The sequence below is a fragment of the Lepidochelys kempii genome, chromosome 5, assembly GCF_965140265.1.
Source record: "Lepidochelys kempii isolate rLepKem1 chromosome 5, rLepKem1.hap2, whole genome shotgun sequence".
Classification (NCBI taxonomy): Eukaryota; Metazoa; Chordata; order Testudines; family Cheloniidae; genus Lepidochelys; species Lepidochelys kempii.
This window is the reverse complement of record NC_133260.1, coordinates 126,015,126-126,043,066: the sequence shown is the minus strand read 5'-3', so window position 1 is coordinate 126,043,066 and position 27,941 is coordinate 126,015,126. Positions and strand designations below refer to the sequence as shown.

At 46.4% G+C, this 27,941-nt stretch overlaps 1 protein-coding gene across 3 annotated transcripts in view; it reads right to left on the bottom strand.

Moving 5' to 3' along the window:
• Positions 1–27,941, bottom strand: part of PAX5 (paired box 5) — a 321,622-nt gene that overhangs the window by 291,995 nt on the left and 1,686 nt on the right. For 2 of the 3 annotated variants that reach the window (XM_073345749.1, XM_073345747.1), the window contains exons 2-4: positions 11,525–11,690; positions 6,395–6,592; positions 555–619 (exon numbers count right to left, since the gene is read on the bottom strand). In XM_073345749.1, coding sequence (XP_073201850.1) covers positions 555–619; positions 6,395–6,592; positions 11,525–11,690 — 429 coding nt within the window. Of the gene's footprint in view, positions 1–554; positions 620–6,394; positions 6,593–11,524; positions 11,691–19,390; positions 19,681–27,941 lie in introns of those variants that run through there. The other variant, XM_073345748.1, reaches the window with a different exon arrangement.

Sequence of the window (27,941 nt, the reverse complement as noted above, 5' to 3'; positions counted from 1 at the left end):
CTGTCTCCTGACATAAGTGGCATCGGAACTTGGCTAGAGCACATTGCTCTGGCCTGAACATCTGCATTAGGAAGGAGAAGGGAAGAACAGGAGCAGAAAGTTTGGAAAGTTTTGGTACCTCTTCACTCAAGACTGCAAATGCACAAAGAATTATAGAAGGGCTAGTTGATGGAAGAAAAAAACACATTCAAAACTACTTACTGACTAATGATGCAGAAAATGTTATGAATAAGTAACCCTTTCTTGATTTATTACTTTAATTATCTGACATTCTATAGACCCCCATTAGTGGGGCTTTTTTGGTTTAGATTTCAATTTTCTGTCTCACGGTGAAAGCTATTTATCATAATAATCAGTAAAATTCAAAACCTTTTAGCAGTATTTATAAAATTCATTTACCATGTTCAGCCCTTGCAGAATGACAAAGAAGGTGCATTAGGACGTGTGCTGAAGTGTTTTATGCAGAATTATCTGTCCATAAGAATGATTAAAAGTTCTTTAGAATATTTGTATTCCATTATATTATTTTTTAACATAAAAAAAGTTTGACTTACCTATGCTGTGACTAGAGGCTGGGACCTGCTGGTTGGGTGGTTGCTGTACCTTAGTCCGTATGATTCTGCATGTAGTTGAAAAGAAACAAATGGCTCCTTACTATGAGGCATGCACACTGCAGAAACTGCAGGTAAATAAGAGCAGTGCATGGAGAACATCAGAAGCTATTTTGTCCATTCAGGACACCTAGATGGTAAAGGAAACATCTCTTCCTGTATTATTCCATTGAAGCGTAGTAAAAGTTAGACAGCTGGGCAGATCTAGGGCCAAATTTTCAAAAGTGCCAAAGATCCTGATCCTCAAAGGCATTTAGGAACCTCTTTGAAATCAGTGGGAGTAAAGCATGTAAATACAGCTGAGGATCTGGGCCTAGGTGAGTTAGGAGCCCATGTTCCATTGAGATTTAGGCTCCTAAGCACCTAAGGTTTTCAGGTGCCTGAAAATACAGATACATGCCTGGCTGGATTTTCAAAAGTGCCCAGGTGCCAAACTCCCGTTGATTTCAGTAAGAGTTAGGCACCAACATATTTGAAAAGCCCAGTAGGCACCTATCACCTATCTTTGGGTGCCTAAATACCTTTAAAAATCTGGCCCTAAGTCACTTTTGAAAATGGGACTTACACTCCTAAGTCTCTGAGGAGTGTTTGAAGTTTTTACCCCAAATCAAATGGAATACTGAAAGCAACAAATCTTGGACCAAACGCAAGACAGCAAAACTCAACAATTACCTTCTCATACTTGGACACTCACACCATCTTCTGCTCTCATTTACACCAGTGTAATCTGGAGTAACTCTATGAATTTCAAAGGGGTCACTCCCAATTTACACCAGGGTTCCCACGGAGCAGCATCTGTTACAGGTGGGCATGTGGTGTCGAAGGATACAGAGAAATAAAAGAAAGGGTGTATGGTGGCTTTATGGAAAGGGGGCAGTCATCAAGAAAGGTAACAGGAATGCGTTGGCAAAAACTGCAGTGACAATGTATTAACGGGAAGGACACAGGGTGTGAGCCTTCTCCCCATGACATAAATGGACGTTTTGCCATGAACTTCAGTGGAAGGAACATCAGGCCCAAATACTAACTGTAGAGTGGTCTTGACTCAGCTAATACATAGTTCATTGACATGCTTCTCATAGTAGATGTGTATATTTTATGAACTATTTTGACAGCATGCTGTGGTGATGATTTCTCCTGGGGCTATTTAACAAGCTAGATTCCCAGTTTATGCCTTGCTATACACCAGTTTTTTGCACATTGATACGTTCACCCAAGAATGTCAAAACTTCATTCATGAACCGACTGTGTAAAGTTATTGTGGGGGTCTGCATTTGTGCATATAGCAAGAGGAAGAAGCTTAAAAATTATTCCCAGATCAGGGTTTTATCATTCAGAGTCCTTTTATGTAAAATCAGTTTTCTGCAGAATTTTTATCTGTTCCCACTAGTTCTTTTTCTATGACTTAACAGCCATTCAGTAGTGACCACAATAGTAACAGCACATAACTCTTTATACAGGAGTTTTTCATCAGAAGGTCTTGCTGCTCTGTACAAAGCAGGTCAGTATCATGATCCCTGTTTTACAGAAGGGAAAACTGAGGCACAGAAAGGGGAAATGACTCACCCGAGATCTCCCAGCAGGCCAGTCAGAGAGCCAGGAATAGAATCCGGGTCTGGGTCTCCTGAGTCCCAGCCCCGTGCACTAGGCACTTGATCACATGGCCGCCCCATATTTCTCTACTGAGCAGAAATAGTTGATGAGACGTGCTCCCTAAAGTGGGGACTGACTCCTTCCCTGCCTCTCCCATCTGGCCCTGAAAGCTGCAGACTGGGAAGCAGCCCCGGGTGCTGAGTGCGAATCACTACACTCCCAGTGGTGGGGCCAAGCTGACTCAGGGCCTGCCAGCATTCTTGTCCCCCAACAACAAGCTAGGCCTTTTGGAGCAGGGGCCCAATCCTGTATTACTGAAGTCAGTGAGAGCTTTGCCACCGACCTGGGAGCAGGACTGAGCTCCTCAAGTGGATCCATCTCTATGAGAAGGAAGGGGAGGAAATAACACTTTACACAAAGATTTTGAGTTGTCAGAATGAATCGAGAGAATTCAGGGCCTTCTTACACGTAAATATCTTTATTTCTGGAGGGCTAGAGGATAATAAAGCAGCTGGTGAGCTTGCAGATTACATGAGTGAAGCTAATAATTCTGATTAATTAAACCTTATTGTCATGAATTTGCTCCTGCTGAGGGGTATCATATGATTAATATTCATTAATATTATCAAGTATTGGTTGTATTAATTGAGGCGATCCCAAATTCTGAATTCTATTCTATCCAGGTTCCTATCCTTGGCTCATCACCATAGTATCTGAGCACCGTCCAGTCGTGCATTAATCAATGTGACAGACACCTGCCAGGTGTTATTGGAAGGCACGCTGTACGAGGAGGCATTCAGCTGTCCTGCGGTGATGAGCACGGGATAAGAAACTGCATCGGCTAGAATGCACAGCATGCAAGCCAGCTCCCCAGTGCAGCTCTGCCTTCACTGCAAGCAGCACTGGGCTGGCTCCTTAGTGTCTCCCTCCCCCCCATGAAGCAGGGAGGCCAGGAGGAGTGGGGATGTGGCATGACTCCCCTCCATTTATTCCACATAAATGGGCTGTGCAGCCATTGCATATAACTACTTATGTCACAAACCAGGAGCAAGAGCTCTTACTGGACAACTTCCGATGGGGATCCAAAGTCAATGGATAGAGGGTTACATTTTAAAAGCACCTATGTGATTTATAAGCCCATTTTCAACCCCACTAGGCACCTGTTTGCATCTTTACGTGTCTCAATACCTTTAAAAATCACCCCCAAGTCACTTTGGAAAATGCTCCTAAATCATTTAACTGCTTTTGAAAATGCTATCCTGTGTTAATGTTACCATGCCCTGTGTACAGACATACACATGTAGGTATGTAATGTGCACGAGTGTATATTATATCTGTCCCACCCCGCCCTGCGTCTGCACTATGGCGCTCTGCTCGGGTTGATGGTTTTCACTATTAGAAATTCTGTGCTTTGCCTTCTTAGGATGTGGGAGTTGTTCTTTGCCAAGGGCTAGAGAAAAACAAATCCTTCGTGTCATAGTTAAGACTAACTGGGGACTTTCACATCACCCTATGTTTGTGCACCAGCCCCATGGCTCCTGTTCTGGAGCTGGGGTCAGAGACTGCTATGGACTGTAGGTCACATGCAGTGGAATGTCAGACAATCATCCTCTGGCTGGGTAGTCTTCCCACAGGGTTCTCAGACCCCGACCCCGACCCCCATAACTGGATATCTGCTTTTAAAGGGACAGACCCAGCAAACCCAGTGACAACATTAGTCCTTAACGACATGAGACATCCATTGACTGCAGTGGGACTACCTTACATGAGCAAAGATATGCAGGATCAGACCCTACTGCCCCAACACAGCAGAGCATTTAAGTATATGCTTAACTTTAATCCCAAGCTTGCGTCCCAGGGAGAGCAGAGCTGAATAGGAACAGGCTGCAGAATTGGGACCTCATGTATTTGGAGTAGATTCCTGGCTTATTACCATATGTAGGGTTTTTCTTACATGCAATTGCAAGTTCTGAACAGCAGGATGGGGCTGTAAGGTAGCAAAAACGATTCTTCACCATAAAACAAACCAATGCAAAAAGCTTGAACGTGTTTCAAAGGGAGGTTCTGAGCCACAACTGCAGATGGATGAGAAAGGATGAGATTTCCACCAAATGGGGTGACTTACAAATCCCAGAACAATTTTTTAACATGTAAATGGGATCACTCCATGATATTATTGGTACGAGAACTACACTGGGGTGGTAGAGAAGGCAACAAAAGAGTGAAATGTGAAAACTGGATTAAAACATGCGAGAGGCCTGGTTAGGTTGTAATCTCTTTAGGGCAGGGAGTGTCTCTTGGTTATGTGTTTATAGAGCACCTAGCACAATGAAGACCGGGCCCCAATGTGCAATAATTAAAAATAATAATCATGCTACCAATGAAGACAATGGAAAGACTCCCATGGATTCCAGTGGGCGTAGAGCTGGCCTTCGGTTATCTGAGGACATATAGTATTAAGATTTTTTTTCGGCCCCTGGTTTCTGTTTTGTTTCTCAAACTAATCTCTTTCTTGCCAAAATCTGTAAATCTCTCAGTATTACTGAATGCTGCTAGGATTTCATTCCAGTTAGGAAACTGCCGACAGCATTAAACATTTTGAATTGTCTACCCAGTCTTTGCACTTATTCCCATAAATCTGTCACATAACATTCGATTAGGAGGTAAAGGGCCACCCATTATTTTTCATGTATCATGTCAGAGATTATTAATACTTAAGGGGCAATTCCACAAGGGCATCCAGGTTGGGATCCCCAAACAGACATACAAAATAATATGGCGTCTATTTATTACATGACCCTAGACACACATGGAAATTTAGAGTTAGCTGCATTCTGGGGATTTGGATGAAATTGCATGAAAACTATCTTGATTTTTGAAACCACACACATACACACAATGGATTCACAGCCCCACACAGTCTTTGAATTTAAATGTAAAGGGGTTTTATGTCTACACCCTGTATCGTCAACTATAAAGAGCCCTCTGAGAAGAATACCACAGAGGATGGAGGGCTGTTGCTTACCATCTAGAATGTTTGGGGGATTCATATCTCTTCCATTAAACACTTGTTACTGACTTTTGTAACTTTTCACAAGATGTTTCTCAACACTGTCATGATGAACACTGGTTTTTCTCTTCGGTGTGAGCTAGCATCCCATCCATCGAGCAAGAGAGTGTTGGCTTCCTAAATAGTTCTGGTTAAGATTAATTTAAGGTGGAGCACTTTAAAAGAAGTAAAAAGAAAAGGAGTACTTGTGGCACCTTAGAGACTAACCAATTTATTTGAGCATAAGCTTTCGTGAGCTACAGCTCACTTCATCGGATAAAGTGAGCTGTAGCTCACAAAATATGCTCAAATAAATTGGTTAGTCTCTAAGGTGCCACAAGTACTCCTTTTCTTTTTGTGAACTACAGACTAACACGGCTGTTACTCTGAAACCTGTTAAAAGAAGTAATTATACTTTGTACCTCTGCAGGGCTCTAATCCTGTGTCCATGAGAGTCAATGGCAAAGCTCCTGTCATGCAGGATCGGGCCCCATGGTAGTACCTTGCATGTGAGGTTCTTAAAGTTCTTTTAAAAATTAATTAACTCCCAAAACACCCCTCTGGATAGGTACATTTACCACTCATTTTACAGGTGGATAATTGAGGCATGTAAAGGTTACAGGCCAGATTCCATCAGCCTTACTCATGGTGAGTAGTACCTTACCCCACCGAACATGAATCTGGCCTAAGGGAATCCAGAAATGTTGACGTGCTTTAACCACTAGACCTCACTCTTCCCACCCTCTGCTGAATCTGAATTCAAAGCTTTTTTAGATCACCGGTAGTCCAGGTGGCTGGTGGTCTCAACCTTATCCCTAGGGAACGTTTATACCCTGAAATCCCTTGCTGCCGAATCCAACCCTGCGAGCAGTCTCCATTGGAATCAGCATGGGACTTTAACAGCAAAAGAACTGCAGGTCGGGATGGGATGCAGCAGCCAGGCTGCGTGGTGAGAGCAGTTGCTCATAAGAAGCCACACACTTGCCTCTGTGCTCAACTACTGGCCTTCAGGGCTGCCCAAGTCATCCAGGAAACAAACACAAAGCGGATTACTTGCAAATGCCCCAGGAAGAACCCAACGGAGGAGATGCTGCAAATTCCAGCCATGAAAGCCGCTGACCAGTGCTGTCCAAATCTGTACCTGTTAATTGAGCTGACGCTGGGTACGGTGTCATTGTCACACACTCGCTCGGCTAGAAGTCTATCCCTGATCTCCCAGGCAAACATGGTGGGATTTTGGCGTTTATACTCTGCAATTTTTTCGACGACTTTGGGTGTGGCGACCTTTGGTTTGGATCCTCCAATCACTCCAGGCTTTATGCTCCCAGTCTCATAGTACCTGGGAGAGACAAATCCAAGACAAAGCTTTAGTTACTAAGAGTTGACAGCCAGGAAGGCTGGAGATTTACAGTGTGCACTATTTTAGTGCAACGCATCTCCAGTCTCTTCTACGATACATCTGCCCTTTCACTCACACTTCCTGGCTACGTAGGACATTATCTCCCCAATGGATTAATTTATAGTCATTGAAAATGGGCCCCAGTATAAAACACATATTTTTCCATAACAGCAAGACAATAGAAACAATGCAAGATTAAAGGGCATGCTGAGTTCCTAAATTAACTGGAAATGTGTGTTATTAATCAGAGGTAGGGGCAATAATAGAAACAAATCACATTCAGCACCATTATTTTTGTACTGAACTCTTTTGTAATAAATTACTGTTTCGAGGGAAATTCGCCTTCATTAATGTAAATGCCTTGTCATCACTTCACCCCCACATGAAGGCCGGGTAAAGTAGTATCATGACAAATATTTGCAGAGGACATTTGAAGTAAGTATGCCAGTGTAACATTTTGTTATATTCTCTTTTCCTGGGAGCTATGGTTTCAATATCCAGTTCTTAAGGAGCAAACAAATATTTCCTCATCACTATTCTCAGAAGAAAGTAGTGTGGTTGGTTTCTTTAAATTCAGAGGGCCTGATACCATAACCCTGGCCCGCAAATTGCTCTATTGACACCTGTGAGATTACTCATGTGATTAAAAATTATTCCAATCAGACAGAGTGGTAGGATCAGGCCCTTTCAGAGAATTGTATTAAAGACACTGACAGCTGTTCAGCTGGTTTAAATGGGACCAACTCCCCTTCCTTCAGTGTAGCTGCAACAATTTATGCCAGCTGGGAACCAGACTCTTTTTTTCTTTTTCTTGAAACAAAAGCTTGGAAACTACCGGAGAACTTCAGAGTTACGAACACCAGAGTTACAAACTGACCAGTCAACCACACCCCTCACCTGGAACTGGAAGTGCGCAATCAAGCAAAAGCAGAGACAACGAAAGCAAATACAACATTGTACTGTGCTAAACGTAAAAAATAAAGGGAAATCAGCATTTTTCTTCTGCATAATGAAATTTCAAAGCTGCATGAAGTCAGTGTTCAGTTGTAAACATTTGAAAGAACCATAATGTTTTGTTCACCGATACGAACATTTCAGAGTCACAAACAACCTCCAGTCCCGACGTGGTCGTAACTCTGAGGTTCTGCTGCAGCTGTTCTCCAACTTCATTGCACTGCCATCCCCTTCAGACAATGAAAATTACTGTACAACCCCAGGAGGGGGGACCAAAGCCTGAGCCAACGCGAGCCCGCCACCCTGGGGCCCCACTACCGTGGGCAGGGCCGAAGCTGAAGGCCTAGGGCTTCAGCCCCAGGCAGGGGGCCCGCAACCTGAGCCCTGCCACCCAGGGTTGAAGCCATCAGGCTTCAGCTTCGGCCCCGGGCCCCAGCAAGTCTAACAGCCTTGATAACCCCATTAAAACAGGGTCACAACCTACTTTGGGGTCCCGACTTATAGTTTGAGAACGGCTGTTACTGTATTGCTCAAAGTGGGAATCTTGTTCTGTCCACAGAGGACCAAGAGGAAATCTAAGGAAGAAGACAACCTCCCTAAATGATCAGCCTAAAAGTTGTGCTGTAAGAGATGACGTGGTTCTGGCTGTGTAAGTCAATGATGTTGTGTGCTTTTTTATAGTTTGTAATTTTCTAAGAACAGATAAAAATAAGCCCAGAACTAACAGCAGAGAGACTGATACTTTCTTCCCTATCAGACCTGATTCTAAAAGCCCTCTGTGCTTAGAGCTCCCATTTCTTTATGGGTTCTCCATACAGGGACACCTTGCCTGGCTGAATCATCTTTAGCAGCCTAAACTTGTTCATTGACTTTGGCATATACCATATTTTTAGCAGGATCCATATTAGAACCCACCCAATAAAAACATAAGTTCACATGATATATTTTCTCTGCAGCTATTTGACATCTGTATTGTCTGCGGGAAAATGAATCTCCTAAAATCTCTCTGATGCAAAAGAGCATGAGCATGTTATGGGACTGAACTCTGTGTATCAAGGGCAGTTGCATTGATCAAATTTCTTCTGCATTACCGGTTTAATTGTCCCGCGGGCACTCTTTTTTCAGAGCCTAAAAAAATCCCTTTAATGGGAGTGACAAGATGATGTCTGCACCTGGGTGAATGATGAAATAATGGCGAAAACATGTTTGCATGCTGCACCTAAAAAAATCATGCCTATGAAAAATGACCATGCAGCCCAGACCTTGTAACCCTCACTTATGGCATCCCGCCAGCGAGTGAAAGCTCCAGAACTGGGTTTAATGCTGCTTTACTAACTGCTCACAATTTTCATGGGGCAAATAAAAAATGGCAGATTTTATAAAAATCCCTCTGTGTAACCAGTCTCTCTCTCGCTCTCTCCTGGGCCTGCACACATGCACGATCACTGGCTGTTGTTCCTTGTTTCTTGCTGGCTCCAGTTCTGGACAATCTAGGCAACAGGGAAACAGGCAAGTGACAAGCAGTTTGGTGTTGCATTTTTGGACTCTGAGACAGACAGGACCCTATGCTGCTGGGTAACAGTTTTCCCTCATTGAAGGACATTGGCATAGAGGGTAAGGGCCTGATCTGAACCCCATTAAAATCAACAGAAAGATTCCAATGACTTTAAAGAGCATAAAATCAGGCCCTTACAGAGTCAGCCCCGGAATAACTTAATCCCAATTTCCCTGTAAAGCTGGGACAACCAAAGTGCAACCTGCAGGCCAACTAAACCTATAGAATTCCACACGTCTTTAACTTGGGGTGTGTCCCACAGAGACTACAGCTCCCACAATGCAATTCTCCAACTGGCTACAACCCCACACTAAAGATGAGGGCAGCTGCAATCTGCTAGATTTTATGCAAATTAGATCCTGCCCTTGAGCTCCGGGCAGGTTGCCAATTCTCCCCTCAGATGAGCACAGGGCAGTCGCCCCCGCTGTAATGCTCCGTTTGCAATCAGCTACAGTCGGCCTCCTTCTGCCGCCATCCAGACCATCGCCCCAAAGGCTCACATTTATTTCTTTGAACGTTTCATGTTTTTTCCAACATTTGACCAAAAACAAGCGGATTCAAAAACTTTCAGTTCCAGAATTTGGACTCAAACGATTTTATGTGGTGCATTCATATTTTTTCCCCCGCAGGCGGCAGCTCCAATTACAGTGACATTTTACCCACCATAATTATTAGTTATGAAAATAATGAGCTATGAAATTCCAATTTATTGTTGACAACTTAAATGACAAAACTCCAGAGCTGCTCTCTGAGCTCCATAATGCAAATATATCTAATGACAAATCTATTCAAATCTGAAACAGTAAAGTGGTTGGACTTTTCCCCTGTAGTTGCCTATTTATTAGCTTTGCACTGATACTAATAGAAATGGTTTGTAAATCGGCTAGAGTGGTAGGGTGTCACAGATAGGACCAGCACTCAGAAAAGATTCAAAGATCAAACAGAATGGAGCAGCCTGTGGTAGCCAGGAAAGTCCCATATAAAACACAAGAAAAGTCTCTCTCAGAAAGAGAAAAAATATCAGCGCTTACGTGCCCTTTCACTTACATCAGTGTAAAATCCAGGGTAACTTCATTGAGTTCCAATGGAATTACACTGGAGTAAAACTGGTGTGTGAGAGAAGAACCAGGTCTCCTGGATTTCTGGGACCTTCTGTGCATACATTCTGACTGGCCCCTGTGGCATAATAGCAGCAATGTGAATAAGACTGCAGAGAAGATTCTCCAGTAGAGACAATGGGTCTCATGGAATAACGGTGAACAAATCCTTAGCTTTGCCAGATTCATTTCATTTTGAGTACTGCATTTGTCCATGTGGGACTGCTGCTGCAGTTATTTCAGGGGGAAGAGTCTATGTACACTGCTCGACAAATGTTTGCTCTAACAATCTTTATAACTACAGTCTGACCAATAAAACAGATCAATTAAAATTGAGAGGAGAAAGTGAAGGTCAAAATGTGACTAATACCAGTGGAATGCAAACAATGAAGTTAATTCAATTGTTAATGCTCAGTAAACATTTAAAACACTTCTCTGAGTTTTAAAGAGAACATAGAAGGTAATAGAAAAGTGTGGCAGGTAAAAGTTCCCAAGATACATGCATTCTAGTGCATTTAAAACCAGGGATATCTGATATTCAGATTTATGCACAAGGAGTTAAAATGCAGTGATGACTTTCCTGAATCTAAATCAAGTTCAAAACCAAATTCGGACATGATACACACCTTTTTTTTTAATTTACTATTGTTATACCACGTTGAGCATCTCCAATCAGAACAGATGGCTACTCTCAAAGTACCGAAATTAAGAGAGTTAATGATTACTTATGGTACTGTGTGTTCTAATTAGGAATATATCTTATTACAAAAATAAAACAAGCCTTAAAATGAAATTATTGTGACAAATTTCCAAAGAGGCCATGTAAATGAGTGTGCTGACTGACAATTGCTCTTGGTAGCTTTCGGTAGTGAAATTATGTGCTAAAAATAGAATGTTCTTTAGAAAACAAAAGGGGCAGCTTTCACCATCAGATTCATAACTTCTGGTTTTTCCATTTTACTGCAAATGACTCACAGATCTGTCCATTTTTCAGTACACACAGGTGCAGGAAACTTAGATCACATGGGCCATCTCTCCCCTTCATTTCTTTAGTTATTTGCAAGAATTTTTTGGTGAAGTAAATAAACAAACAAATCAATCAATCACTTTCACTTCCCAGGTCAGACATCTTAAATTGTGACTGACTGATCCTATACCGTCTCCTGTCATTCCTTGGTCATTTCTATCAGTCTCCATTTGACTTGTTTCTTGTTTCATAATCTTTGATCCAGTGTTTGATATTCTCCTTTGCAGAAACAAAGTTACCTGCCAAGAATTTTGCTGACACAACCATGGCTGACCCGGAGCTGCCTGGAGATGTCACACGGCCTGACACCTTGGTGGGCAAGTTCCACAATCCTTTGGCGGACAACATCAGGGAGTGGACGACCATTCACAAAAACACCCCCTAACTGATTCACTCCTCCATGTCCTGAAACACATTGGAGAAAAAAAAACAAGCAGAAAACAACATCTTTGTGATAGTTGGAAGACACTTCTCTACTGCAATCTTACTTAACCACAGATTCCGCCTTCACTATGATCAGCCTCACTCCTCAACAAGAGTTTAAGCATTTTCAAATTACTGATCATCCCTTACTGCCAAGGCAGGAAGAATTTTAAAAGTTGAAACCTAATTCTGTTCTCACATCAATTTCACACCAATGTAACCCCCTGGCTTCAATGGAGTTCCTCCTGATTTAAGTGACATTGAAATCAGGACCCTAGTTTGTAAAACAGCCTTTCAAATTACATTTTTAGGCCCAGACCAGCAGTACTCAGGCAACATCTCCCCTTGAAACCAGTGGGAGATGGTGCCTGAGTAAGAACTGCTTGAGTAAGCCCTGTAGCTGCATGGTTAAAAGGTGAATTTTAGTCTCCCTACAAATATAAGGCTGTGTTCAAATAAGACTTGGACCATTTTCCTTATAAATTTAGTTTCATTCAGTCAGAAAAGGGTTGCACTGAATGTAATGATCATTTACTTTTCCCCCAAAAATGATTGCTTAATGCTTAATTTAATCAAAAGGGGAAAAATATGGAATGGCTTTTGCTGTTATAATTTACAGCGGCCTCTGCAGACATTATGGTCCCACAAATGAAATGTGAATGCTTAGCCCACACCTATATATTATTCTTTTTCTAGCAGATTTGCACTGTCCACCTTTAGCAAGGTGAATCATATATCTGATGTGAAATGGGACCCAGCTAGATACGTAGCAGCTATACTGTGTAAAACCAAGGAACATGTAATAATCCCATGTAGCAAGCGACAAAATATAATTAATTCTCAAGTTGTTAATCATCGAAATATAACAGAGAGCTGGTGAAACTGAAAACAAATAATAGCAAGAGACAGCTCTGTTGCCAAAACTGGAACAAAAACGTAGTAAGAAAAATCTCTGTTTACAGGGAACTTGGACGGTACAGAATAAGCTGACAGGTCTTAAAAAAACAATGCTTAAAAAAAACAATCGTATGAACTATTTTTATTTACATCCTGTCATTTCCCCATTGACAAACTATTGTCAAACTTTGTAAACACCTTCTAAAACTGTCAGCACACATCAGGAATCCACATAAAATATTTGATTACTCAAGCCAGTTTAAGCCTACACAGAGCAGCCCCTCACTGAAGTTCCTTGCCCATTTCAGAAGTGAACGTTTTTTTCAGCACACCAGATCTGAGTGGAAGCTTCAGGTTCCAGGTGTTTCTGCTCCAAAAATAAGTTTATGCAGAGCATATCAAGAGAAGTCTGAGAATAACCTTGTGCTGCATTTTCCAGAGTAAACCATCCCAGCACTGTAGGGTTACAGAACCTATCTGTTTTGATTCTGAAATGCTTTTAAGGCCAGAAAAATAATGTCCTTGTTGTTTTTAATAGCAAAAAACAGGTACAGCTCCACATAACTGAAACAAACTGGCCTCTGGTTCCTTAGCAATTTCAATTATATTAAATTATTAACATCATATTTAATTTTTTAAAAACGGCAGAGCTCCTTAGCTTTTCATCTAGAAAAGCAATTCAAAGTAGAAGAAAGAAGGAAGGAAGGAAGGAAAGAAAGAAAGAAAGAAAGAAAGAAAGAAAGAAAGAAAGAAAGAAAGAAAGAAAGAAAGAAAGAAAGAAAGAAAGAAAGAAAGAAAGAAAGAAAGAAAGAATCTTGATACTGAAAGCTAAGACTTTGTTTGGGGAAGGGTTTTAATTTTGTAATTATTCCCTCCAAATATTACAAGTTCGGTGTTTTGTAGGCATCCAGCTCTCCAAGAGTCAAAGGTTCCTTCATGCCCTAGAACAATTTGCCCTCTGGATGGAAAATTAAACAAAGGGCCCCTCTGTTGTGCGGTTCTTTTTGCTCCAAGTTCGCGACCAGCCAGGCCGGCTTGCTCGCCCAGCAGCAGCCGCGGAAGCTGTGGGTCACCAGCGGAGTGGGAGGCTCTCCCCCACGTCAGCAGGGCCAGGGGGGTCAGCTACCTACATGCCCTGACAGCTCTCCTCGGCGAAAGTGACACCCTGATCGAGTTGAACTTCCCCATCCACTTCGATGGCAGGAAGTAAGGCCACGCCGGTCAGCCATCCGCATTTCCCCCAAACAGCCAAAAATCAACACCTGCAGGAGTGTCCCGGGCTTCCTTTCAAGTGTAAAGGTGATTATTAAAATACAGGCGGGGGAACGTCGTGCGTTGATATTTGTTGTCAATAAATATTGGATGTGACTTAAAATAAGTCAGTCTCGAAAGGGAGTTATAGTCCTCCCACGGGGGGGAGGGGGGGAAGGACACAAAAACCTGCCTAACAAAGATCTCTCGGCGGGGGAATAGCCCCAAATTGTCGCGTATCACACAGCCCCCAGTTTGGCTATGGGAGATTCAAACGCTTTAGAGTCACACCTAAAAGGTACCGCACTCCCCGCCAGCCCGGACTTTCCCTCCAAGGGGACAGAATTGTTAACAGCTGCTAAATAATAAAGATGTCGCGATAAATCATCAAGTCGGTGGCTTTATTTAAAAATATATATAACACTGGCCACCCCTGGGGCGAGCTTCTACGGCAGCAGCTTTGTGCTGAGGAAGAGATTCCTGAACCTGGGCAGGGTTGGATCCTTCTGGGTGCCTAACAAAGGGAAGCTGCGCTATGCTAATGACCAGGCAAATTAGCCAAGAGTTTGAAAATCTCTGTATTCTCCGTACAGCTCTAACATGCTGCTGGGGGCAAATGAACACCCCAACCCCACCAGAAATAAAGCCACGTTGGTCCTGAGGCGAAGTCTTAATAGCCAGGGAGCTCGCCATCCCCACTTGCCTTTCCAGGCGATGGAGACCAGGGCTCAGCAGTGATATTCACCAGCCCAGGCTCTGAGATGATCCTCTTCAGCTAGGGCCACTGTGCAGAGCAAATTGCTCAGCCGGGGTGGACTGCGCTCCCTGCATTGGTGTGCTGGAGCAGGAGAGGTTAAATTACGTTCAAATCGTCTGCAGCCGGGTAAAAGAGCATCCCAGAGCCTTTTACGGGCAGCTAACGGGCCTTCGGATTTGCACCATTCATCTTCCGGCTGGAGAAATGTATGGGATGGGAAAGGAATAACTAGTTCAAATGAAAGGAGAACGATCCATCCGTGGGGATGCCTTCTCCTCTTCCACTGCATTTGTCCCCATTATCACCTGCTCCTCTGGCTAGCAGATGGAAGTTCTCACTGAAGGAAGGCAAAAAAAAAAAAATGCTTTTAAAAATCAGATCTTCTTTCCTGCCGCCAATCACCCTGCAGAACCACCAGAGCAGATTTCAGGCCGCCCCGAGTCTAGCAGAGCCAGCTCTGGGAGTTTTGCTGGGCAACAGAGGTAACTAGTCCCTCCCTGTGAAAAATACACGTTATTAAATGACTAGGTCTGCTGTGTGTTCCGGGGGGCTACGCAAGAAAACTGCGCTCTGCCAGGCGACCGCTGGCGGTATAAAATTACAAAGCATCTCAGTCTGGGGCAAGTTTGTAGCACTCTATACTACTGTGCCTATTGCTGAGAAAAGTTAAAGCAATTTAAACTGTATATATACTACGCATCTATGGATTGTGTGTATTGTTCTGTGAATATAATATAATATAATATAATATAGACACACAATCCATACATGTATGCAGATATACATATGTATGTACATATGTATTGTGTAGCCTTCATTGAGAAGTATTCAAGTATACATATAGACCTATATGTATGAATATATACTAGACATGTAGGGAGTGTGTGTGTATTGTTGTGTCCATGTGTTATATATGTACATTACATATACACACAACTGTGTGGACACACTCCCTACATGTCTGGTATGTTTTCAGACGTATATATGTGTGTAATATAGGAATAGACGCATAGCCGTGAGGGAAAGAAGGAGACAGATTATAGAGCTGTGGGTCTGTGAATGCACACACATATTCCAGCAGCAGTTTAAGCATTAAGTCCAGCATCGCTGCTCCGTCGACTGGCTGTAAGGGAAAGGGTTGCTGATTCTCAACAGAGCCGCCCCATTTGCTAACAAGGGGTAGTAAAGAAAGTTGTTGGTTTTTTCCCCCTAGAAGTGTCCTGCAGAAAACTAACCCCCAGGGTGTTCTCTGTACACATTCCCTCGCCCCTAGAAATGGGTGGGAACTCTTTTACAGAAGGTAAAGCTGACTGTCAGCACCGCAAGGAACCAAGCACCTTTGCAGTATTTTCCCACTCGGGTCTCGAGATTAGAAAACGCCGGGAGAGCCAGGCAAACCGACGGAAAGAGCGGCGCCCTTCCAGATGAATTCTCATTGTCTTTAGCAGCGTGTCCGGGGTTTATTCGGAAAGTCCGTCTCTTAACCGCCCGTTTGGCGGTCCCTCCCGTTGGAGCCCAGCCCACTTCCAAGGGGGTCCTCGCGGGCTCGGGGGGCCGCTCAGGTGGGTTTCAGCGGCAAGGGTCGCCCCAGGGCGAGGGGAAGCAGCTGACTCAGCACATCCTTGTTTTGTCTGTTTCCTCCCCCCAGCTGAAATGCGCGCGGTATTTCCCCTCCCCTGGCACGGCGACCAGATCGCCCCTCCGCCTGCCGCGAAGCCCGGCGCCCGGCAGGAAAGGAAGGAGCTGTCGGCTTATTCGGGTTTGGTTTGGGGCTAATCTGAGCGCAGGTGAGGTCTGGGCAGGTCTATTGTGCGTACCTCCCCGCCCGTGCCAACTGGGAACCTCTGTGGGGAAAGTGCCCTGCGCCTTTGCGCCTCACCTCTCAGCCTTTCCCCTCGCCCCCGTGGGAAGCAAAGAGCCGGGAGAGCTGAACGACCAAAACTTTTAGACAGAGGAAATCCGCAGGGATCGGGGGCGGGGCGGGGGGTCGTTAACGAGCTATGGGAAGCGATGGAGGTGGGGGACTTGTTCTTCACCCCGGGCTGGTTACTGTTGTTAAGCAGCGGAAGAATCGCCACTCGCTCAAACAGCCCAACCACTGACCAGACTTTCGGGGTGAGCCCCAGGTCCAGCCAACCTACTGCGTGGGTAGGTAGTTAAACTAAGGAACATGCCATTCAGATCCCACCTATTCACTGCTTTACCATGTATCAAACACATATAAACACTGGGGCATGCTGCCAGACCGATAGGCAGGTACGTGTTGGTCCCCACCTGTAAAATATTGACTTTCCTAGTAGCAAAAGCATAGCACAATGCAACGACCCTTAGTTCTTCCTTATATTGGCGTCTATGCACACACTGCATCGATGCTGGATCCAGGGGCTCATTGCCTGCGGGTTTCAAGCTTTCCCCTCCAACGAGAATGAAGAAACTATGTGGGATTGTTATTCCTGGGCCAGAAAAAACCGCAGGCATTGTAAGCACTCCGCTCTTTGCTCAGCGTTTGTTCTCCCGCTGTGTGACGGCTTTGCTACATACTTCCTTAGGAAATGATTCCTCCGGCTAGGGAATTCCGCTCTTTGGTGGGCATCTATCTGCTCTCGGCTCCAAATCAGGTTCTAGGTTGGGAGTATTTCTGATGGGGCTGGCGTTAGCTGTCTTCGCCCGCTGAGGATGCTAAAGACTAAATCAACATTTGTGACAAAACAGCGTCTGGGCTGTTGTGCAGGAAGAAGTCTGATCCCTTTCCTCGAAGTCACATCAATATATATTATTGTTTCAAACGTTTTAACTAGGTAAAATGTGTCTCATGAGGGAGAACAGAATGGCTGTTAATGGTCAGCTGAAAATTCAGCCAGAATTTTTTTCTTTGGAGTCAGTTGCACTAAATCTTTCCAGAAACAGATTGACTGCAATAGCAAAAAGCATCATAATCAAACTGGGGTTTTGCCCCTCCATTTCTTTTCCTCCCCTTACATTCCTGCAGAAGATATTGATTTATCATTATTTAGGTTAATGGAGGAAGCAGCTAAGTCCCTTGGTGGCTTTTCCACATATGGTTGCCAGTCAAATGAGCAGAAAGACAACTCCGGGAGAAATCTTGTTTTTTCACTATTAATCATATTTCAAACTGTCCTTCTCCTAAATGAAAAGCTCGATTTGCACATCAGTTAAAATATTTTGATTTGTAAATTAAAAAATCAAAGTCCATTTTTCCATTTGCAGCTTTCCTTTTTTTAGAAGCAGGTTATTTTGAAAATGTTTTAAATGTCTCGTTCAATTTAGCTAAAAAATAACCTTCGGTTTTTAAATCAAAAATGTTGCGTTTGTCTTTGTAGTTCATCTTCTACACTTCCCTGTAAGTTTACAGTCTGTCCTTCTGTAGTCATCTACCCTGTGTCCTATTCTAAATTTATTAGATAGATAGATAGATAGATAGATAGATAGATAGATAGATAGATAGATAGATAGATAGATAGATAGATAGATAGATAGATAGATTCTATCTATATATCACGTTCTTTTATTTTGAAAACAAATCTGTCTTGGCTAAAAGGCTGGAGTGCATAAGGGAAATGTGATTAGTTCTACTTTATATTTCCTTGAAATCTCTAGATCTAATCCAGCGTTTAACTCACCGTGAGAGAAGATGTCATTTCACATAACACTGTGTTAATGGATAAATCTTCTCCCAGCCTCTCACAACAAACCTCAAGCAAACACATTGTCCACATTCTGCTAACTTACACAGCTAGTTCTAACATTTGGACTCTGTTGTACGTTCCCCCTCTCTCAGACTTTGGTCTTGCAAAAATTAATTCAACGTTTTTAGAAGAAAATTATTTTAGACTCAGTTTATCATTGATAACTGCTAGGTATTTTTAGGCTAAATCGATATTTTACATTTAGCAAAAATGCTGCAGACCAAACTTTTCTGTATCTTTCAAACACAATGTTTTCTTTGAGAGAGAGAGAGAGAGAGAGAGAGAGAGAGAGAGAGAGAGAGAGAGAGAGAGAGATTTGATTTAGAAATATTTGTACATCAATTCATTCTTCTAGAGAGTAAATGATACTCACTAAAATAGGCTGTTCCTAATATTTCCAACCCCTATTTTTGCTAGTAAAGATTTGTCTTAAAAATTATCTGTACATAAATAATTAACAAATGGTAAACGTCGACTAAGGGAAATCTCAACTTTTTAAGCCAGCCAAAAAGGGACTGGGGGGAAAGAGACTTACAAAAAGGAACAGGTCTGTCTGGTGGAACTATTTAAGGGGGTTTGATTGTACTGCTTACTTTGGGCATTTGAACCTCACTGTGAGATGGCAAAGATCTAACCATGCGATCCTCTCTGTAGTCCTCACCCAGTGGTTTTAATACCTGACCTAGGTAAATCAAGGTTTGAAATTTGCCTTCTGTTTTCTCTCTGTGCACTCCGTCTCTGGCTTTCACAACACAATGATTAGCAAGGGCTGGTCGGAGTGGCATGTACATGGGGATCTAGGTGACACACATTCTCTAGAAACACCGCAGAAGTTTATCTCGCGAATTCAAGGGGGAAGGAGCGAGCCAGCGGCGGCGGCTGTTGTTTTCTTTTCCATCCTCCCTGCAAAGCGCAGGTCAAGTGCGGCTGGCCCTCGCTCGTGATGCCCAGAGGCAGCTACACCGACCCCCCTTGAATAACCGCTCGGGAGGGACGCTGTGTGATCGGGCCGGGCAGGGTGGCCGGATCGGCGCTAAATGTCAGAGAAGTGGAACTAGCCGCCTACTTACTATGCATTGCTGCAAACGGGTCGTGCTTACAGTGTATTTCCATCGGAGCGGTCCCCAGCAGCGGTCCGGTCCGGTCTGAAACTCCCCGGCGCTCAGCCCCGCTCCGTCAGCCCAAACTGCGGGGACGGACCGCCCAGACCTCTAAGCTCCACGCCGGCCACAAACCACCCCACAAAGCTCCTTCCCAGCGCGGCAATGTCCGGTCACTCCGGGCGGCGGGACGGGACCTGGGGAGGAGTTCGGGACGGTCCGGTTCCCGGTCCCGCCCGGTCCCTGCCGGTCTCCCGCCGGCTCTGGGGCTCCCAGCAGCGGGGCGGCTCAGGGCGCCATGGCGAAGGTCAGGCGAGCCCCCAGCGGGCACAGCTCCTCAGGCGGGTCCGGAGCAATCCAGGGGCCGGAGAGGCGCGGAGCGGGGACGCCGCGATCCGGGGCCGGGCGGCCGCGGGGCGAGCTGGGGGCCGGAGCGGGACCTGTCGGGGAGGCGGCGGGGGCTCCCCGCCCCGGGGAAGCTGGAGGGCGCTGGGCGAGGCGGGCCGGGGGCTCCGACCATGCCGGGCGGGCTGCGCGGCTCCCTCACGCCCGCCGCTCCGCCCCGGCAGGCTCCGGCGCCCGGCGCTGCGCTCCCATCCCGCTGCCCGTCTCGGCTGCCCCGCGGCTACTGCGCGCCCATGGCGGAGCGAGGCGCCTGGCCGGAGCCGCCTTCAGGACCCCGCTGCATGTGGACAGCGGCGCGGGGCTCAGCCTCTGGGAGCGGGCGGGGGCGGGGGCCGTCACTCACCCGCCCGCGGGCCAATCGGAAAAGTAAAGTTGCCGGCCGCCCCGCATTGGCTGCCGGGCGGGGCCGGCTGCGATTAGCCAGCTCCCGACCAATCGGAGAGCGGGGGCGGGGCCGGTTCATTGACAAACCGGAGGGAGTATGGCGGGGGCGGGGGAAGCCGGCCAGCGACAACCTCGGGCTGCTTCTCCCCGGGGCTCCCCCCCACCCCCGGGCTGGGGCAGCGTGGGGTCCACCCAGCTGGGGGAGGGGGGAGGCAGTGTTACCGCGGGAATAGGGGGCACGGGGGAGGCTGGGGCCGCTTGTGGAGGCGGCCTGGGGCCGCAGGGGAGTATTGGACACACGGCTCAGGATCGGGCCCCCGACCCACTCTACAGCCGCAAAAGGCGCCCTGGCGTGGCCTGGTCAGCCCCGTTAGTCCCGGTGCCGTTTGGAAAGCACCCCGAAACGCGGGCCGGCCGGGGCCCGCCAGCAGCTGCCGCGGGAACGGACCCCGAGCGAGCTCCCCAGCCGCGCCAAGGACAGCCCGGGGGCCAAACTGCGATCGGGGGCGGGTTTTTTTTTCCCTCTCCAACTTTTTCGTCTCCAGTAAAAGGGAAAATCTTCTTTCCCCCCCCCCCCGATGTATTTTCACTCCCAAGTTAATGAGAGGGCGGGGGAGGGGGACACCACTATAGCAATGGTTTTAAAAAAAGTCACTTTCACCGAGTCACAGAAGGATGCTCCCTTTTACAGAGGGAACCGCGAAATGAGAAGAGCCGCGCGATAACGATCATTGAATATACTGAGGAGCTCGCCGCCCTCCCTGGCTTGAGGGGGCACCATCTGACACACCTCACAAAAGAGACTTGATACCGTCTGTTTTGCTGCTGGTTATTATTCTGCCTTCATGAAATCTATAGTTATTACCGGATCTAGTTTCATATGCTTGGCAGAATTAAGGAACTGGGCCCTTTGTTCCATTGCTTTCCTCCTGTGATAACTTTGTGCAGCAAGTAATCCATAATATATCTATCCATAATGTATCCATAATATATCCATAATATAGCTATCCATAATGTATCCATAATATATCTATCCATAATATGTCCATAATATATCCATAATATAGCTATCCATAATGTATCCATAACATATCTATCCATAATATATCCATAATATATCCATCCATAATGTATCCATAATATATCCATAATATAGCTATCCATAATGTATCCATAATATATCTATCCATAATATATCCATAATATATCCATAATATATCCATCCATAATGTATCCATAATATATCCATAATATAGCTATCCATAATGTATCCATAATATATCTATCCATAATATATCCATAATATATCCATCCATAATGTATCCATAATATATCTATCCATAATATGTCCATAATATATCCATAATATAGCTATCCATAATGTATCCATAATATATCTATCCATAATATATCCATAATATATCCATAATATATCCATCCATAATGTATCCATAATATATCCATAATATAGCTATCCATAATGTATCCATAATATATCTATCCATAATATATCCATAATATATCCATCCATAATATATCCATAATATAGCTATCCATAATGTATCCATAATATACCTATCCATAATATATCCATAATGTATCCATCCATAATGTATCCATAATATATCCATAATATAGCTATCCATAATATGTCCATAATGTATCCATAATATATCTATCCATAATATGTCCATAATGTATCCATAATATATCTATCCATAATATATCCATAATATAGCTATCCATAATGTATCCATAATATACCTATCCATAATATATCCATAATGTATCCATCCATAATGTACCCATAATATATCTATCCATAATATATCCATAATATATTTTGTAGGTGCAAACATATACACCCAGCCGACATAGCTGTGCATGTGAGAGTGACTGTAGTTATACAAACTGTATAAACACAGGTTTCCGAGTAACAGCCGTGTTAGTCTGTATTCCCAAAAAGAAAAGGAGGACTTGTGGCACCTTAGAGACTAACCAATTTAGTCTCTAAGGTGCCACAAGTCCTCCTTTTCTTTTTGTATAAACACAGTCACACACGTATATAGTTCTGTGCATACTTACATGATACATAGAGACTCATATTTATAGCACATGTAATTTATATTCTATATAACTTGTATATCATACATACTGTAAGCTATGACTGTGTATCAGATAATTCTACACAGGGATAGATATATAGATATGTTTCAGACAGGGAAAGCATTCTTTCTGCATATATCTATGTGTGTGAGAGACTATTATATGTATGCTCACACACAGAGTGGTTTATATTATATTTATTAGCATGCACATAATTATGCACATTATATTCCAGTGTATAATTGTATGCATGTTAATATAATATAATATAAATCACTCTGTGTGTGAACATACATATAATAGTCACACACACACACATAGATACATGCAGGGAGAATGCTTTCCCTGTTAGAAGTGACTAGCTCAAGCAAAGCACTCCTAAATTGTGTATTCTCCATTGTGGGTGTGACGACTGGAAAGCGCGTTAGCCTGTTTTGTTGGCTTGCTTTCCACACTGATCATAAGGGATCTAAAGCTGACATGGAATCAGGCGTCACTGAAGCCGGGAGGTTGTTTAAACCAGTGTGGCCCAGGCCCAAAGAAGGGATCACTGACTCGTGTATCTGAGGCAGGAACACGCTCCGGTCCGGGGTATTTCCCGGGGCTCTGTCCCAGGGTTTGACCGGCAGAGGAGCGCCCGCTGGCCTGCCCCTGTCCGCGCTCTCTGTGGTGGGGGGCAGAGAGGAATAGCCCTGCTGAGCGGGGGCGGCTGATCTGAGAGCCCTGGGTGAAGCGATGCGCGCCGATGACCCAAAGTGGCTGTCAGCTCCCTCTGCGGAGCGGCCACCGGCGCCCAGGGGCTACTGGCCTCAGTATGAGCAGCCTCCCCCAGCCCCCGGCCAGTCGGCCCTTAGCCTCCCTCCCTCGCAAGGCCGCGGAACCTGGGGCCTGTTTGTGGCCGGGCAGCTGCCGTGCACGTTGATCTCTGTTCTCTGAACTCTGAGCCAGGGGGTCCGCAGCCCTCTCCCCGTGCTCGGCCCGGAGCCGAGCCTTCCCCGCGGCAGGCAGTGCCCGGCCGCTCAGGAGCACGGGAGCCAGGGAGGTATTTAGCGGGGAGTCTGCGTCTCCTTTGAAATAGGGCTGGCGGACGCTATTGCGCTGCGTTTCCCAGGCCCCGCTGCCCAGAGGAGAGTCTGGAGAGACATAAACTGGCGCAGAAAACAGGGCCAAGCCCTTCGCTCCGGAGCTGCCATTGGCCTCCATGGGAGAAAGGCCTGTATATTCTCACCCCCAGCCTCGACAAGGGGGGTAGGGGTCCCGCTCCTTAACCCAGGCAGCCCATTCCAGAGGCATAGGGCAGAGACCAAGGAGAAATGGGGCATTTCTGGAAACTGAGAGAAGGTGCCCCGAGGCCACTACAGAGAGGCCAGGCAGGACTTCCCCCCCAGGGTCTCGCGCTTCTTTGTGGTTTTCATGGTGTGAAGCCGCGCTCCTCTGGTCTCTTGTGCACAGGTGTCTCCAGACCCGTGTGATCGCTGGCACCCAGGCCAGGGCCCTGTGCAGCCAGCGCTAACAGGCCTGATGCACGGGGGCGTGTTCCCTGGAAGCCTGGTTCAAAGGCCGGCTTGCTGCTCTCCTCTGTCCAAGAGACCCTTGGAACTAGGCTGACCTGACAGCACGTGTGAAAAATCGGGACAGGGAGTGGGAAGTAATAGGAGCCTATATAAGAAAAAGCCCCAAATATCGGGACTGTCCCTATAAAATCGGGACGTCTGGTCACCCTGCTTGGAACAGTTTGGGAGAACCTTACTGGACAGATCTACGCTTTGCTGAAGTGACTTGGGCTGAGCCGGATCACACAGACAGCGTCCACACGGCGCCTGATCTGCCTAGTGCAAGAGCTAGTTTGAGCCAGAGCAGCGGGAGCCATTTGCCAAAGGAAAGCTGCAGCCCAGGGCAGGTCGCAATACGCTCGGTGGCATTTGTTATGACTAGTTTCGATTTTTTTTCTTTTTGCACTAAACGCCTCGTTTCTCGCCTGACTCGCCACTACCCCCTCTCTCCCCACCTCCCTGTTTTTCCGTCGGCCCCACTGTCTTTCCAAGGGGCTGCGGGCTCGGCGCTGTACAGTTTAACGCCTAACGCCGCTCGGATTTGCCGGCCCTTTCCAAACAGCCCTTTCCTCTCCCTGGGTTGTCCGAGGCTCGGGCAGCACCTTCCTCTAATCTCACTGCCGAGCCCTGCTCGCAGACAGGAGCTCTCCCCACCCGCCGCTGCAGCCTTATGAAATTAACAGTAGGGGGAGTTCCTGCCTGGCAAACTCCGACCCTCTACCCGGAGCACAAGCGTCTTCTCCAAAAACCAGCCTCCTCTCCTCCTGCGAGCCTGGTGTCCCGCCGTGTGCAGCTCCGAGGCTGTTCTGAACTCCTGTGTAAAATACAACCGGGCACACGCCTTTCCCCAGGCTTCGGCCGTAACACGCGGCCCGGTGGCTAGGGGTAAATCCGCCTCCGACACCCCCGCCCAGAGTCCAGACCCAAACAGGGGTCGGTGAAGTTTGGGAAGGGCGGGCTGGCCGCGGGGCGTTCACACGCTTAAAGAGAAAGGCGTCCCGTTATACAGTGCGCTGAACCAGCCAGCATTAAGTGTATTCTCTCCCCTTCCTTTGGGAAGTGCTAATCGATATGGCCAAGAGTCCGTGCGCTCTCCGAAACGCAAGGATTTCCAGGCTCCAGGCATTCAGGGACCCGTGCAATTAGCTTATCCATTGGATCTCTAACGAGCTGATTACAGCGGAGTGTCTGTCATTGCTCGTCTAATAAAAACGACTTTGGAGCCTGTCCCGCAGCTGGCAAACACCTTCGTGGGTGTGCAAGTCTCCAGCTACAGAAACTGCCAGGCTTTGAGCTTGTCCCACTTGCGTTCAGCAGCAGGCAGAGCAAAGCAACGATGACCTTACAACTTAGTTTGAGTTAAGGTCAGCTTTGTGCAGCGTCTTCCCCGCTCCTGCCCCGGGGTTGCGGTTTAATTCTGCGCACCAGGCACCAGACTCGCAGGGGTCGGTGTTTTTTAGGTGGCTAGAGAAGGGATTGTAGGGTCAGGACAGGGGGGGATTCCAATTCTGACCTGATCATTTCCACTTTGCGCCCGGAGAGCGCTTGGGAATCACACCGCCCTAACAACAGGCAAAAATCTCCGCAAAAGCCTTCCGCGGTCGGTTTCAATCGGGAAGGGAAATTGCGCCTTCCGAGAGATTTCGCTGGGGGAAAAAATCGCATTGGTAACACCAAGTTGGACCATGCGGGACGCCTAGAAGTCCCGAACAGCTGCAGGATCTCTGTGGCTAGCGGCGAGCAGCCGGCCGCGGGGCGCTCGGGTTTAATGAGCTGTACCCAGCTTGTGCCAGGCACCAATCCTTTGCGGGGTTTAGAGAGACCCTCAAAAGGAGGCGGGTGAAACTTGTCTAAAACACACGATAAATTCGACTGCATCCAGCCCACCTCGCTATAGCCGGCAGGGATTGGCTCTAAAATTGGCACAAAGCGGGCATCAAAGGCGATTTTTGCGAAGGACAAATACATTGGCGGAGGATTTCCCTTGAACTTTCCATCACCCCCCTGTCCCTTTCCCCCAACTTCTAGAGACACCGTCCGGGGAGAACCCTAGCGGGCTTTATCGGCAGCATCCTCCCCGTATTGCGCCGTCAGCTTTTTTGATAATGATTTCGATAATTATAATACTAATAATGAATAATGCATCTATTTGTTACTAGCCCCTCTGAGTGTACTGCATCCCGACCAAACGATGCTAACATGCACATTCCGTGGGACTGGCTCTGAACTGGAAAATATACACAAATATCAAATCTGGTGTACAGTGATTTCCCACGTCACGTGCTAAGCTGTGGTCCGCAGCCACACGAAGTTATCAATACATCATCGCACCAGGAATGTTTAGGGTTAAGAACTATCTGTTTTAGAGGTTTGCCTGTAGCAAGGGATTTACCATTTAGAGCCGCCTTGTTAGTTCTTATTTTAAGCCCCCACTCCGCTGATGTGCCCTAGTGAGGTAGAGGGTTTATTGCAGACAAGAGTCTCCCATCTCCTGCCTCCCCCCCTCTTTGAACCCGTGTAAGATAGATAACGCAGTTGCCATTCTTGTGGCGGGCCTCGAGGTCACCCAGCTCCCACCCCCTTCTTTTTAAGAGCTAGAAACAATCTCAAATAAAGCAGTGATGGGCGATGATGTAAAGAAATCCACCCAGGACGGGAGTGGAAGCGTGAGTCCCACGTGTGTTGCACCGGGGAGTGAGATCAGAGTTGAAAGTAAACAAGTCTATAGATTATTTCACGGGTCACAGAGGGGGAAAGCGCCTCCCTTAACAGACTCTCTGGATTCAGTGGCATGAGAGGCACCAGGAGACTAGATGTCCATCAACCCTCCTTTAACCCCCTGCACGAAAACCAGGGGGTAAGATCCCGCCCCCCTCCAGCCTGTGCAGAGCCTGCAGCCCGTCAGTTGCAGGTATCCCTGGACAGTTTGAGGGGCGAGGATTTGAGTTGATCCGTGTTACTACACGCTGGGTATCCAGAGTGCACGCCTCTCTTCCCCAACCCCCAGCTCTGTTCCCGTGTAGACACGGGAGAATGTCAGAGCATACCAGAGGATCTGGGGATCTTCTCTGTTACCAGCCACGGGAATGACTTTTTTTTTTTTTTTTTTTTTTTTTTGCGGGAGAGGATGCAGCTTGGATTGGATGTTTAAAAACAAATATCTGCAAGGCAGGCTCTCTTGGTTGGGGAAACGGACACTAAGATGAAGTAAATGAACTCCTGCTCGGGAGGGTGGAAGGTGGAATTTACACAGTCATTTAGATCAGCTCCATTTCCAGAGCAGGGGTGGCGTCAGTCTGAAAGCTCTGGTGACGAAGGACATTTTGTTTCACACTAAATTGAGGGCCAGAATTTCCCCCCAAAGCCTCCAAAATAAACTAATCGCCTAATTAAGGTACCGATTTCTGGGGGGTTGGGGAAAGGGGGGGTGTGTGAAAGCCTCCGCTGCTCTGCTACCCCTCTCATTTGTAGAAACACTTGCTCTGAGGCATAAGAAGGCATTAGGGGGCACAAGAAGGCACCCGCTCGCTCTTAAAGGAGGGAGACCCGATAGCGAATGGCAGAAACCGGTTTAAGGAAAGCCAGTTGAGTGAGGCTGGAAGCAATAGGCCATACAAAATGAAGCTGAACGTTACTTCCGCTGCCCCGTTTAACCTTTCTGTTTCGAGTCTCCGGCTGCAGTGTCGGTACAGGCTGGAGTCAAACCAGTGGCGAGAGCCGGCCCGGAAGTGGAGTCACCTTGCTCCCACCATCACTCCCCCAATCTTTGCACCAGGCCGCCGGTCAGCACCGTGTGTGATGTCGGCCACGTACAAAGCCAACCAAGGTTGTGTTTTCTTTCCAAACCAGGGGAGACCCCACAGCGATTTGGCTGGAGGTGTCATCGGAACCGAGACACGCCATCAAGCAGGGAGCGTACAGCGCCGATTTCCGTGTAGAGTGAACACGGGGCACAAAGTTTAGGACTATAACTACAGACCGGGCCTAAGGAAAAGCCCCACCCCCAGCAAAGCGTGCCAGGAGAAGCCGGGGGGGGGGGGCATACTGGAGAGTGGAGAGGAGAGTCCATAGAC